Raw genomic sequence first — 12,662 nt, 5'->3', positions numbered from 1 at the left:
ATATGGACTATGCAGCATGGCTTCCTGGTCTTAGTTGCCGAGTTTTAACATTAGCCTTTTCTTCCTTCATCCAGATTCCTATCAGCTGGCCTCAGTCTTCTCACAAAGATCAGTGCCCATGTTCGTTTTCTGTAAACTGTTTAATAAATACTTCACTTTACATCAGTGTAGCCCATGACAAACCCACAGGAAACAAGAGCCACCAGCAGTGGTAGGATCAGAATACTTTAATAAGATAGCAGTGTCAAAATACATTTCCTTATAAAGTTAAGCTCCTGTATAGTAATAATGTTGTCAGTAGGAATTTGACATTTATAATAATGTTCACGAAATCATTATGTTGATAGATAAAGTTAATCTGAAGTTTGGAATATTTTTCAGAGTGTTTTAGTAAAACTGCAAGGGTAAAATGCCCTTCATGCTAAGGTAAACACACAGAGAAAATCAAACACCAGCGCTTACATGTCAGTAACCCTTCAAGTTCTGCCGCCTGCCGTATGTGAGGCAGGGCTGTGATGCTAAAGTATCATTTTTGGCAACACAGTGACTAGGTAATTTTTCTTTTGAAATTTAAATTTTATTTTGTTTTGGGCAGTAAGTCCATCCAGCCTTACCAAATTCTTGGCTTGCAGTGTTTTGCTTTGTGTGTTTCTAGAAACTTCTTCATTGTACCCATGACGGAACAGTTTCACGTGATTGCTATTTCAAAAACAAATGGCATCGTCCCTCTTACCTGGTGAGTTACAAGACGCTCTGAGAACACGGTTTTCAGTGCTTCCTGCCTATACACGTCACTTCTGGGGACAGACAGACCTCAAGCAGGGCCAGGGGCTGTCCCCGGAGGTCTGCCTGCTGCACCGCGGCCGTGTAGGGCGATCTGATGGCGTGGCTGAGGAAGGGGCATGAGGATGCGGCTGGTCAGGACCAGGAGCCCCCTTTGTGCATTCCCTCAGTCCAGCTCCATGGGCTCCAAGGTGGTGAGCTGGGAGGATGTGGACTGGGTCCCTCTACCATTTCCAAATCCTCACTTTCTTTCATGAATTCCCATCTAAACCATCTCATGGTAGTTCTGGAAATATCCAAATGTGCCCCATGAAAGACCATTAGAGTCACGTAGCTCAGTGCACTTGAAGGGCTGGCAATGAAACCTGAAGAAGAGTTTAAAGCGCTTCCCCTCCCTTAGATTTGTCCCTACCCCCCCACCCCTGACGTGCCGTCAGACCCTCTTGGCAGTAATAATAATAATACATACATACATAATACATACAGAACATGAGGAGAAGACAGCTTGCAATGCTCCCACATAATGATTCCACTTTCTGGATTGTGTGTCATGCCTACAGCATGTCCCGAAAGCAAAAAGGCAACAGAGAGGGAGACCTTAAGCAGTGTTAGTACAGGCCCGTGGAGTTCTGTACAATTCTGCAGTGTCAGCAACACCAGGAAAAAGAAGATTAACAGCTTAAAAAAGATCTTAAAGTGATTTTGTGAGCAGGATTCCATTTCCGTTTCTAAGTTTTTAGATATTATAAAGTACCCATATATATGATAAACACTTAACCCAGATATAAATTTTCTTTTTAAAAAACTCAGTTATGTTTTTGAATAATAATTTAAAAAACTCCACCAAATGCAGGGGAAAAACACCAGTTTAGGAAAAGCCATACTGTGCAACTTTCACAGATAACCACATACAATGGAGTTCACCCTTCACATTTCTTTTTTTTTTTTCCCCCAAAAGTTGTATCAAAATTAGAGCAAAGAGTTGGCTTTAAAAAAAAAAAAAAAAAGATGACTGAAATTTACAATACAGTGATTAGTTTTACAAAAGAAAGGAGGAGGGCTGAGAGATAGAGGCCACAAATCAAGCTTAGAAAGCAAAATTATTTTGTTTCTCTTTGGCAACAACAAAATCCTTTTAGTTAAATGAAGCCAAAGCTTTCCCTAAAGGAGAACAAACAAACATACACCAAACTTGTTAGTACGAATATTGTTTGTATGTGTGTGTGTGTGTGTGAGAGAGAGACAGAGAGACCCGTGAATAATATAAATTAGAAGTAACTGAAGTTGGGGAAAGAACAATCTTATAAAATTTAAGAACATTTCCATTGACAGAGCAAAACATAGCAGGTAAAACAATTGTATTTTAAAAATATGAATAATAAAGTGAGCATCTTCAGAAAAAGGCCACTACTTGGTGACCTGGGCAAGTTTGCCAGGTAAGTATATCTTGTAAAAAGTGTGTTGGTGTTAGAAATATCTAGTTGCAAAAAAACAGACGGAGACCGTGAAGCTGGTGGGACGGCATGGGAAGGGGTGCCTGTCAGTGGGTGGCCCTGGCTCAGGTGGCCTGGTCCAGGGCTCTGAGGAGGTCCCCTCCTTGGAGGAGCGTGGAGCTTCCTGGGACAGGAACGTTCACCTCACAGTCATATCTGGTCAATTCCGGCAGCAGGTAGGGCTCAAACGAGGGTCCGAGCAGCCGGCTTGTCATGCCTGAAAGAAGAGTTAGTGCCCTTATTTTCAAAACCCTAAATCAAACATTTGGAAAAGGGTGGCCTATTCCATAAGAGGCCAGCATGGATGAGACGTGTTCGGAGAGCAAGGGGCATTTCCAGTTTTTGTGACTCGGGGGCAGAGGTGGGGCAGCCCTCATTTCACTTTCTTCAATGTTGTCTTTCCCTAGTGACCCAGCCCATGCAGAGAGCAGGGACCCAGCAGAAAGCATGTCATCTCCATCCCATCAGGTGAGAGGGGCTGAGACCCCGGCGGGGGGAGAGTGCTCAGTGCAGACAGAGCAGGGAATGTTCAGGGGACAGGGAGGTTGGATGGAAGGAGCGCCCACGAAGGCTTCCTGGCCTGGGAGGTAGAGGCGTGAGCCAGCGCCTGGGCAAGGCTCGGGGTTGCCAACTGACCCGTGCCCACTGTGCACTGGCAGCCGGAAGAAAGGCCGAACGGAGAGAGGGAGCTCTGAACCAGCTGGTGCCTGCACGCACTTGCACACACATTTACATGCACTCATACCACACACACGTACACAAAATGTACACACATGCATATATACATGTGTGCACACACACACACACGGGTCCTTCAAGGGCCTGACTTCCAGTTTCAGGATCCCCACCCTTGGCAGCCCCTTTCTCTCCTGCTGAGAAGGAGGAGAAGGGGAGACTCCCAGCACCCAAAACCCTACTTCCCGGGAAGAGCAGGCCCGGGTTCCTGGAGGCAGCCCCGGAAGCCCTTCCTCGGCCCCAGTAACGCGAGGTGCCCGCTCTCCCTTCCCCTGGCTTACCTGCAGCACCTCATCCCCGGCCCCCCTCCCAGCCCCCATGCCTGTCTCCCCCACTCAACCTCGCTCCCTCGTGGACGGGGCAGGTCTCACGCCTCTCTGCAGCACCACAGTAGCAACAGTTACTTGCTCACCAGCCCTTTCTAATCCCCCCTTCTTTTACTCACCCTAAGAAACGACCTGAGTTTAAAAAAGAATACTATTTTCCCCCTGAAAAGGATGAGTTTCCACTCAAGGAAACTCCTGGGTGCACAGCAGGGATGATAATGCTTGCTCCCACTTAATGCAAACATATCCACGAACTCTACACTTTGCATGCAAGCCTCTTATTTAAATGTGTGGCCTGCTCCATCCTCCAGCTGGTAACGAGCAGAATTTTTAGCCCAGGACTGTCTTGTGACTCTAAAGCCTGGACTCTGAAGCAGCAGTTTGCCCCAAACTATATTGCTGAGGAAATTACTCTTTTTTAGGGCAGGGGTCCAGCATGTTTCACCCAAACTACAAGTTATGTTCATGTTTAAATAGCAACCTTTCCGTGACAACATCTACATTTCACAAGATGGTAACAGACTAAGGTGGCCAGTCCTCCCAGAAAGCAAGGTCCAGTAGGGTGACCCTTCCCAGACCAGCCTGGCCCCCCTCCCAGCAGCACGTCCTCAGCTCAGCTCCTGCCTGAGCTCAGAGTGATGCCCCCGGTAGGCGGTAATGTGAAAAACTGAGCAAAAGGCAGGCATAGGCTCAGGGGCTCTTAAGGTGGAAAAGCCCCGGCTGTCACCTGGTTAGTGGAGGGTTCCTTCTCGAGCCCTGTGGACACGTGGCCTTCCAGCCCCTGCTGCAGTACTTGGGGGCAAAGAGGGCTCGCCCTTCTCAAGGCAGCTGCCTTTCATGAGCACGTTCATCCTCGTGCTGAGCTGAGACCCGCTGCCTTGTCCGTCCCCTGGCCCACACCCTCCCAAACACAGCAGGCCCTGGCACAGTGCCCCCGTTCCTGAGCACACCCACCTGACACCTTGTGAGCCGCTGGTAGGCTGTAGTCCTGATACTGGGGGGTGTAACAATGCGGGGGGAACCCACTCTTGGCGGGCTCCCCGGGGCTCACGGCAGATGGCAGCTGTGGCGGTGTTAAGTGTCTCAGGGGCTGGCTCCCGCCTCTCATGGGATTTCGGATGAACTCATCTGAAAGGCCAATGTCAGACAGTGAGGGGAGAGACCAAGACGCCCCCAATGTCCCTCTTCCTTCACACAAGGGGCCCAGAGGTTTGTGACGGCGTCACCCGGGCCAGAGTGGAAAGGGGGAAGGTGGGGCGGAGACACACTCCTGTCCTAGCAAGGCTCGGAGGGGCAGGTGGGGAGGGAGTGAGGAGCCAGGGTGGGCCCCGAGCCCCCAGCTCCTCCGCCGGCCAACGCCTTCCCCCAGCGCCCCAGGAGGCCCAGGCCTGTGCTCACCACTGGGGACGTTTGCGCTCGGCAGCTTGTCCGGCATCAGAGGGCAGTTCCCACTGCCCCTGAGACTCTTCATCCTTTTCCACATCAACTGTGAAGCGCTGCTGCCTGGTGGGTCCCCCTGGGTGTGGAAGTGCAGAGGTTGAGGGGAGAGGCCAGAGACCCAGGTCCTCAACCTGCGTCAGGGTGGGGCGGGCAGCGCTCACTCTGACAGGCCGCCCGGGAAGGCCCTCCGAGCCCTCCGCGCCAGCCTGGATCTCTGTGCTCAGCCCCAGCCCCCACCCGGCCTCCCCAGGGGCGGCGCTCACCCCACTCATGTCTTGGAAGGCTTGCTCCTCGTACTCCAGCTGTCGCTTCAGCTTCAGCTTGTTGGAGAGGGCGACCATGGCCGGGCTCATCACGTCTGGGCCCTGAGGCCCGAAGCCCTTTGCAGACCTGCCAAGCCCAGGAGATGGGCGTGAGGGAGTCTGGAGCCCCACACACCCAGGGCCCTCCCAGAACGAACAATCATAGCCGTGGTGGCTCTGAGACCCCAAGGGCAGAGTCCTGGAGGAGGGGCGGTGGGCCTGAGGCCCGGGCTCTCCTTCCTTCCTCAGTGCCCTCTACCTGGTGAGATACTGAGGGTTCAGGGCACCTGCACCTCCCTCCACACGTGCCTGCCCGTACCCGGGCAGCCTCCTGGCCTGGCCTGGCTTGCAGCCGCCCAGCTCCGTGACAGCAGTCTTTGGGAGGGCTGCTGCTGCCCCGTTGCCCCTGCCCTGCCTGGACTGCTCCCCACCGAGAACCAGGGAGGGGGCTCTGTAGAAGGCAAGGGCCCCGAGGAAGCCTAATCCATGGGCCCTGGGAGCTTGAGGTGAGCTCCCAGTGGGTGGAAGGGACTTGTGGCGGGGGGGAGACTGGAAGCAGCTGGGGGAAGGCAGGATGGGGAGGGTGTGCTGGACCCCGGCAGCCGAAGGCAGGGGGAAGGCACGGGCATCTTTTCGCTTTTCTCAACCAGGCTTCCACGGCCGAGCCAAGGAACCATCCCTCCGTGGTGTGCGTGTGGGTATTGTGCGGCTCAGCTCACGAGCTCTGCGTAAAACGAGGCGCGCTGAGGGGTGGTCCGGAGAGCCACTGGTGCTTAGAGCCCTGGACAAGCTCCTTCTCTCCCTGGCCGCAGGCCCCTCGTGGTGTCCTCTAGCCCTGATAAAACGTGTCCCACTCGAGGCCTCACATACCTAGTGGTGAGTCCCCTAAAGCCCAAGCTCTCAAAGTTCTGAGAAGGGCTGAGTGGAGTATCAGACCCCTGTGGAGTGGGAACTGGTGATGGGGAGGGGGGCCTTTCGGGGCACCTGTCTGTCCCCTCCCTGTACAGCACAGCCTTTGCTGAAGCAGCCAAGGGTCTCTGCCACTTACCTCTTCTTGAACATGGAGAGATGGGGTGCAGTGATGGGGGGCCCCAATGGCGAGGCCCCTAAGGACTCCACGTGCTGATCTTCACCAGGCCACTTCGTGGGCCCCAAGTGTAATGGAGGATCAGGGGGCCACTGTGTGTTGGATCTGCCCCCCATGGAGGAGAGAGGGGTGCAGGTCTGGCCACAGCACTGTGGCAGGGACACCTTGCTCCCGCCGTCAAAGAAGATGAAGGACACAGGCCGCTGCTCGGGCTCTATCTTCTTGCTTTCCAGCTGATACTTGTCCAGGAGGAAGGGGCTGTGAGAGGCCATCGGGGCCAGTGGCCGGAAGATGTTCGACATGGTACTGAAGGAGTGCTGGGGGGTGGACTGGGGTGTCTCCGGCACGAGGCTCTCCTCGGGGCAGATGGGACTGAGCTGGAAGTCCTCCCCGTCCATGGGGATGTAGGGCGCCAGGGTCTCCAGGTCCAGCTCATTGAAGTCCGTCTGAGGAGACACAGACCACAGGCAAAGCAGCTCAGCAGCTGGCGCTGCCTCAGGGATACTGTTCCATCTTAGCCCCTCGTCCTCACCACCCCACCCCAGCCAGAGGCATTCCTCCCGCACGGCCTGACAGTGCTAAGGCCTTCAGGGCCCAGGAGAAGAAAACTCAGATGTGTCCGTCGAGTGTGCACGGTCTCCTGGCAAGCGCCGGCAGCTTCCCGTGCATTTTCTCCCTTGGTCAGCCTGTGCCACAAATCCCCAGTCATTTACAAATCCCCAGTCATTTGAGTCTCCACTCAGGCATCCTTCCACACACCCACTGGTGTCACCACCCCCATCCAGCCCAAAATGCTCTCCTGTCTCCCAGTCCGAACCCCACCGTCACTCCCACACGCTGGGCAGGTACCACCTCTTCCACAAAGCCATCCCTGCCCACTCCGGTGCGCACGATGGCTCCCAGGGGGCCAAGGGCAGCTTTGTCTTCATCACCTCACGTGCCCAGGGTGTATAGGTGGACTGCTCATAGGGTAACCATGGCCCAGTGCTACCTGTGGGACCTTCATTCTGGTCAACAAGGACTCAGACATGGACCCTCAGGTTCCCACTACCATGATGGGCACCGTAGGGAATTCTCACAAGCAGACGCAGAAAAATAAATGTTTCAGCCCTCACTGTGAGGATGCAGTTGATTACAACCACCTGAAATAGTTAAAGAGCAGACGCAGACAGTGATAACCAAATACTAAGTAATAAATTTTATAGCAGTTCAGAGAAGAAAGTGCAGGGTAGAAATACGGAAAGTTTTGCAGAACAAAGATACAAACTGAGGAGGCAAGGCAGAAATCTGGATGAATAACCCAGACTAAGACAAATGGGGATGAATGATTTTCCTTTGGGTTTTGTGACCCACATACCCATCCACCCACACCCTAGCCTGTTTACACAGGTTTTACAAGACATTTGGCCTTATGTAATATGTTTCTGAAAAGTTACGTGTAAACAAAAATTTGTCAGATGTCATTTTAAAATGCATTTAAAATAAGTTATTTCAAAGAATCCTAAAATGGAAATGTTTGTAAAGGGAATAACTGTTCCCTATGCTTATAAAAGTCGTATACATCTGGGTAGGCTTTTTAAATGCAGGGCTCCTTAAAGAAAGGTTCAGTTGTAGTTTTCATTTTCATGAGCATTAAGAAATATCCAAGTTAGTAGGACATAAATATATCGAGAGTTAAAAGTAGAAGAGCTGGATTTGACACGGGTAAAGCAGAGGGCAGAAGTGGGAGAAGCAGACGACCACAGGCTCCGTTTCCCTGCACCCTCACTCAGTTAAGGGACTGTGGCCTTGGCCAAGCATTCCCACTAGTCTTTGCAACAAAGGGCTGAGGCTGCACGAAGAGACTTCAGCCTTCACCACCAGCAGCTGGTAGGCCTGGCCCACCACTCCAATCTTCCCCACGGCCACCTACCTGGGTGCTGCACGGGTCTTTCGCCTCTGTATCCATGGCAAAGAGCTTTTCGATTGCTTCAATCTTCAGATCATCATCCAGAGATGTGTAATAGTCTCCAGGGCTGCTGGGCTGGGGGCCAGGAAGGAAGGCGACCAAGTCAAGGCTACAGCACTGGTTTCCCCAGAAGTCCAAGGTGGAAGGAGAAATACATTTCTGGACCCACAGATTCCACGGAATAAGAATTTGTAAAGAAGCCACTCCCTAGGAGCTGTGTGAACCTCTCTGAGTTCAGTCTCCTCGTCACAAAATGAGGCTGTCTTGAACAGCAAACAGGATAGAGGCATGGCTGGCCGGGCTCTGCAAACTGTGTGGCTCTGTGCCCCCAGCAGGATGGTTACTGCCCCGCATGGGGACTGAGCTCGGGGCTCACAGCTGTGTGCCACTCGGCCCCTGTCTTCAAGGACCTTATCACATAGATGGGGGTGGGATGGGTACTGACAGCAAGCACACAGCTCTAATGCGTGGCAAGTAAGTATCACAGCCCCCCTAGGGGGCTCCAGTATAACCTGAGTAGGAGGAGGGCAGGACTTGGGTCTGGCCTGTCCACTCAGCCATCCGGCGGCAGCCAGGGGAGGAGCCCACCCTCTCCACGGCCTCAACCCCAGGGGGCGCTCACCGTGGAGCAGCTGCTGCTTCTGCTGCTGCTGGCAGCACTGGGGGTGGTGCTCCCCGGGGCGGCTGCCTGGGGCACGGTGAAGGCGGGCAGGCTCCCGGCCTCCGTGTGGGCGCCGTGGCTCCTCGGCTCTCCGGCCCACTGCTGGCCTGGGGGCAGGATGGCCTTGCCATAGGCTGAGGACTCCTCAAAGTTCTGGCTCCCTGTGGAGACAAGGGCCTGGCTTGGTTAGCACCCCCAACTGCTGGGCTCACCCCAGGGCAGAGGAAGCAAGAAGGACGCACAAGTGATCCGAAAAGGGCCTGCAGCGTGCCTGGGGCTAGGCCCCCGTGTGCTGAGGCTTCGCTGGGACAAAGGGGCCTTCAACTGGGGCTGTGTTTCAATGTACAGACTCCCTTCAATGGGAACACCCTCCTGGAGCCTTTAATTTTCAGAGACTAAATGTATGAGGAGCCACTCTTCCCTGAAGGGCAAGCCAGAATGTAGAGGAGGAGGTTAGGAAAACTGGGCAGTTTGCCTCATTACTGCCACAAAACTGGGAAGCTGCGTGACTCCTTGTCCCAGGGCTGCTCTTTGTGATTCTCTGGGATCACCGTTCCCCTGTGGCCTCTCACGAACACATCTAACGGGGCTGAGCCAGTCCAGAGCAAGCACAGGGAGGTGGTGCTGTTCCTTGAGCGGCCACAGCAAGGCTGGGGGGTGACCGTGGGTTGCAACATGGGGAAGAAGGGGCTTCCCGCGTTCCGAGCATGGGGCAAGAGCTGAAAACTCCGCTGGGGCCACCAGGACTCGCATCCCCGTGGGACAGGCAAACGTTTAAAGAAGTGCATTCGAGGGCTTACTCCTTGGCCTGAATCTTTTCTCCATCCACGTTTCTGGAAGGATTTCTCCCAACATTATTTCAACCTAGCAGGCCTCTGCCTAAACAAGCAATCTGTCCTTCAAGGCGCAGGTGGAGATCTGCCCACCCTGTGGAAAGATGCCCGTGGCCTCGGAGCAGATCCCTTGCTGCCCCACTCTCTCGTCTCAGGCTCCCCCTCCCCACGGTGGAGGATCGAGCAGAACACGCCCCCCCCACCCCCACTCAGCGCTTTACGAGGTCAGAAATAGGACGATCTTATGCTGCGGTGAGTGCACGTGCCCAACATAGGGTCTGGCCACCAATGGATGATCAGCAAGACTCAGGGAAGGCACATGGCAGCTCTGCTTAAGGAAAAGCTGTGGCCAGGGAGGCCTCCCCCCACCCCAAGAGGGTTCGACAGGCCCTGGCTCAGCTAAGAAGCACCCACCGAAATCCAGAGAAATGATGGCATCTCCTGCCGTGGGTGCGAGTTGGGCCAGCTCCTCGGGCTCCTCCTTCAGCTTGGTGAACAGGAAGTTGCTCTTCTCAGACACAGCCACCTTGCCACTGTTGTCAAAGATGCTGTTCATGGTCATCAGGTGCGGCTTGAACGGGGACTCCGTCTGGTCCATGGAGAACACCACGTCGTTCTTCTCAATCTCACTGGTGGGACAAGAGCGAGCTTCAGACCGTCCACATTTTCCAGCAAAACCCTTTTACTCTCCAGACACATGGCAGTCCTGATAGCTAAGCCTCTCAGACAAAAACATGGGTATGGACGGTGTGTTGGCATTCCGTAAAGAACCGTGCAATGGAAGTTTGGAGTCGTGGAGCTAGCGACGCGGGGAGCACCCGCTGACTATGTATCTGTCTTGGATGCTGTGTTAATATCGTACGTGGGCTGCGTGGTATGCATGAGACTTGAAGGCTTTTGCTTTTGTTTCACCCCAGCAATGACTTTCTCTAGCTTTCTTCCCAGGTGCTACCGAGCAAAGGTGTTACATCTTCTCCCAAAAAGTAACCGTGGTTCTCTTCCCTTGGTTCCCATTCAGAAAGCACTTAAGTGACGGCTGTGTTCTAGCTGCCTCCCCACGTGGGTCAGAGGCATGACAGACAAAGGGGGAAGGGGCAGAAAAAGCCTGTAAAGGGGAAATCCCAGTGGTCCACTGTTCCCAGGACGCCCACTGCAAAAGAGCTCGCCGATGTGGTGCCGGGTTCTGAAAGGCTCGGCATTCCTGGGCTGTGTCCTCAGTCTCAGGAGCACCCTGCACCCCAGCCTGTGGCCCCCTGGCCCTCACACGCTCACCTCAGGACGTAGTTCACACACATGATGCACTGGGGCTGCAGGTTGCGAGGGTTGTAGATGACCGTCCCCTGCGTCTCCAGCCACACGTAGCCCCCGTGCTTCGCAAGCATCCGGTACTGGCCACTCACCACCTGACCCTTGGTGCACACTAGGGGAGGAGAAATGGGGCCTGAGGTCAGGAGGTGGGGGAGGGAGACCCCATGGGGAGGGCAGCGTGCAGGGGAAAGATGGGGGAGAATGAGCTGGACGGGAGCTTAGAGCATCTCGCCCAACTCTTCATGTTAAACATGAGGAAAGTAACCAGAGAGGTTAACTGACTTCCCTAGGCTGGCTGTGACGGAGTGGCCATCGCCAAGCCCTTGACAAGTTGGCTCACCCCTGGCTCAGCTGGGAGCAGAAACCAAGAGCAGCACCTGCCCTTCCTTCCCCCCCAAGGTCAATGAGAGGAAACCTCTCCATGGGGTGCCCTCTGGATCCAAACGGGCACGCAGGGAACGGGCGAGCCTCCTCTGCCTCACACTACAGGCGGCAGGGTACTTCCAAGCAGCGTGGAGAACGCCTGTCCTCGGGCAGCCACTGGTAGCAGACCCACCATCAGTGCTCTGCTTGTGAATAAAAGCAGTTTAAAGAAACCCCCAGATATCCTCGATTGTTCCAGGTCATCCGTCAGACCTGCCGCCTTTGGGTCCACAGCAAGTTTGTGACCCACAGCAAAGGCAGCAGCAAGCCCCCCGCCAGCCTCTACACACAGCCTCGTCAAAGCCCTGGTAAGTCCTCCCAGCTGCCCAGCTAGGCTGCCTGCGTATGCCTTCTTTCCTCTTCCAGAATGTTCTGAATGTTCACTTAACATTTGTTTTACTCTATAAAAACATCGGGGAAAGGGCCCTGCATCCCAGATTGTCCTCTTCCCCAGTCCAGAATGCTCTATCTGCTCCCATTAAAAAAAGAGTCAACAAGTCCCTTTAAATGAAAGTTTACTAATGTTAGGATTTCTGATAGCTTTCTGAACTGCCCATTTACTTTCTTTCTTGGGAATTCATTCTTCTGAATCCCAGAAACCCCCAAATCACAGAGAAAGAAGCATGCTGGCAGGATTAGGAAATCTTGGTTTCAGTTTTCCTCATATGCAAAATGGGGTATTGATGATAATAACAGTAATAATAATAATTATTAGTACCCAGTGGGGTATTGATGATAATAACAGTAATAATAATAATTATTAGTACCCAGTGTCCCATAGCTGTTTGTACTGAGGACCAAATCTGCCTGCCTGGTTTATCAGGTACAAAAATGTGGCTGAATGTCACTGACAAGTGCTGTATAGGAAAAGCCCCTCTGCTCCAAAGTTACTAACATGTACAGTGCCCAGGCCCTGTCACGTCTACAGGACACGTCTGTAGATAATGTCACAAGGGGCCCTGTGGGAGAACATGCAGACTCTCTGTAAACGTCGGGAAGCTCCCCACTTTTCCGTGTAGGCTCGGGAATCACTCCCCATTCACCACACCGTGTGGTTAAGGAATGCAGCCCCGTTCGTACTAACCGTGCTTGTAATCCTTCACATTTATGTTTTTCTTGGCACATTTCCCCCTGTTCAGAAATTAACAATCCCCTCCAAGCTACAGGAAGCACTGTAACCGTGCTACACATAACTTACATGTGTATCGTGCTTTGCAGGGTTCAAAACCATCTCGTAAGATAAATTCATTTCTGCAAAGGAACTGGAATGGTGCCTGGCACATAAAGCATCCACGGGATTAGTGTTAGCATCACCTCGTTCAC

The 12,662-nt window shown here is 53.4% G+C and overlaps 1 protein-coding gene across 1 annotated transcript in view; it reads right to left on the bottom strand.

The window, feature by feature from the left end:
- Positions 1-211: 211 nt before the first annotated feature.
- The window catches only part of EPAS1 (endothelial PAS domain protein 1), an 89,169-nt gene continuing 76,718 nt past the window's right edge, over positions 212-12,662 (bottom strand). Inside the window, exons 8-16 of the mRNA XM_061168546.1 lie at positions 10,881-11,028; positions 10,023-10,237; positions 8,737-8,936; positions 8,079-8,189; positions 6,128-6,612; positions 5,041-5,167; positions 4,736-4,853; positions 4,292-4,465; positions 212-2,493 (exon numbers count right to left, since the gene is read on the bottom strand). Coding sequence (XP_061024529.1) covers positions 2,342-2,493; positions 4,292-4,465; positions 4,736-4,853; positions 5,041-5,167; positions 6,128-6,612; positions 8,079-8,189; positions 8,737-8,936; positions 10,023-10,237; positions 10,881-11,028 — 1,730 coding nt within the window. The 3' untranslated portion in view covers positions 212-2,341. The remainder of the gene's footprint in view (positions 2,494-4,291; positions 4,466-4,735; positions 4,854-5,040; positions 5,168-6,127; positions 6,613-8,078; positions 8,190-8,736; positions 8,937-10,022; positions 10,238-10,880; positions 11,029-12,662) is intronic.

The sequence above is a fragment of the Eubalaena glacialis genome, chromosome 14 (assembly GCF_028564815.1).
Source record: "Eubalaena glacialis isolate mEubGla1 chromosome 14, mEubGla1.1.hap2.+ XY, whole genome shotgun sequence".
Lineage (NCBI taxonomy): Eukaryota > Metazoa > Chordata > Mammalia > Artiodactyla > Balaenidae > Eubalaena > Eubalaena glacialis.
Note: the sequence above shows the minus strand (reverse complement) of the source record. Positions and strands in the feature narration are given on the sequence as shown.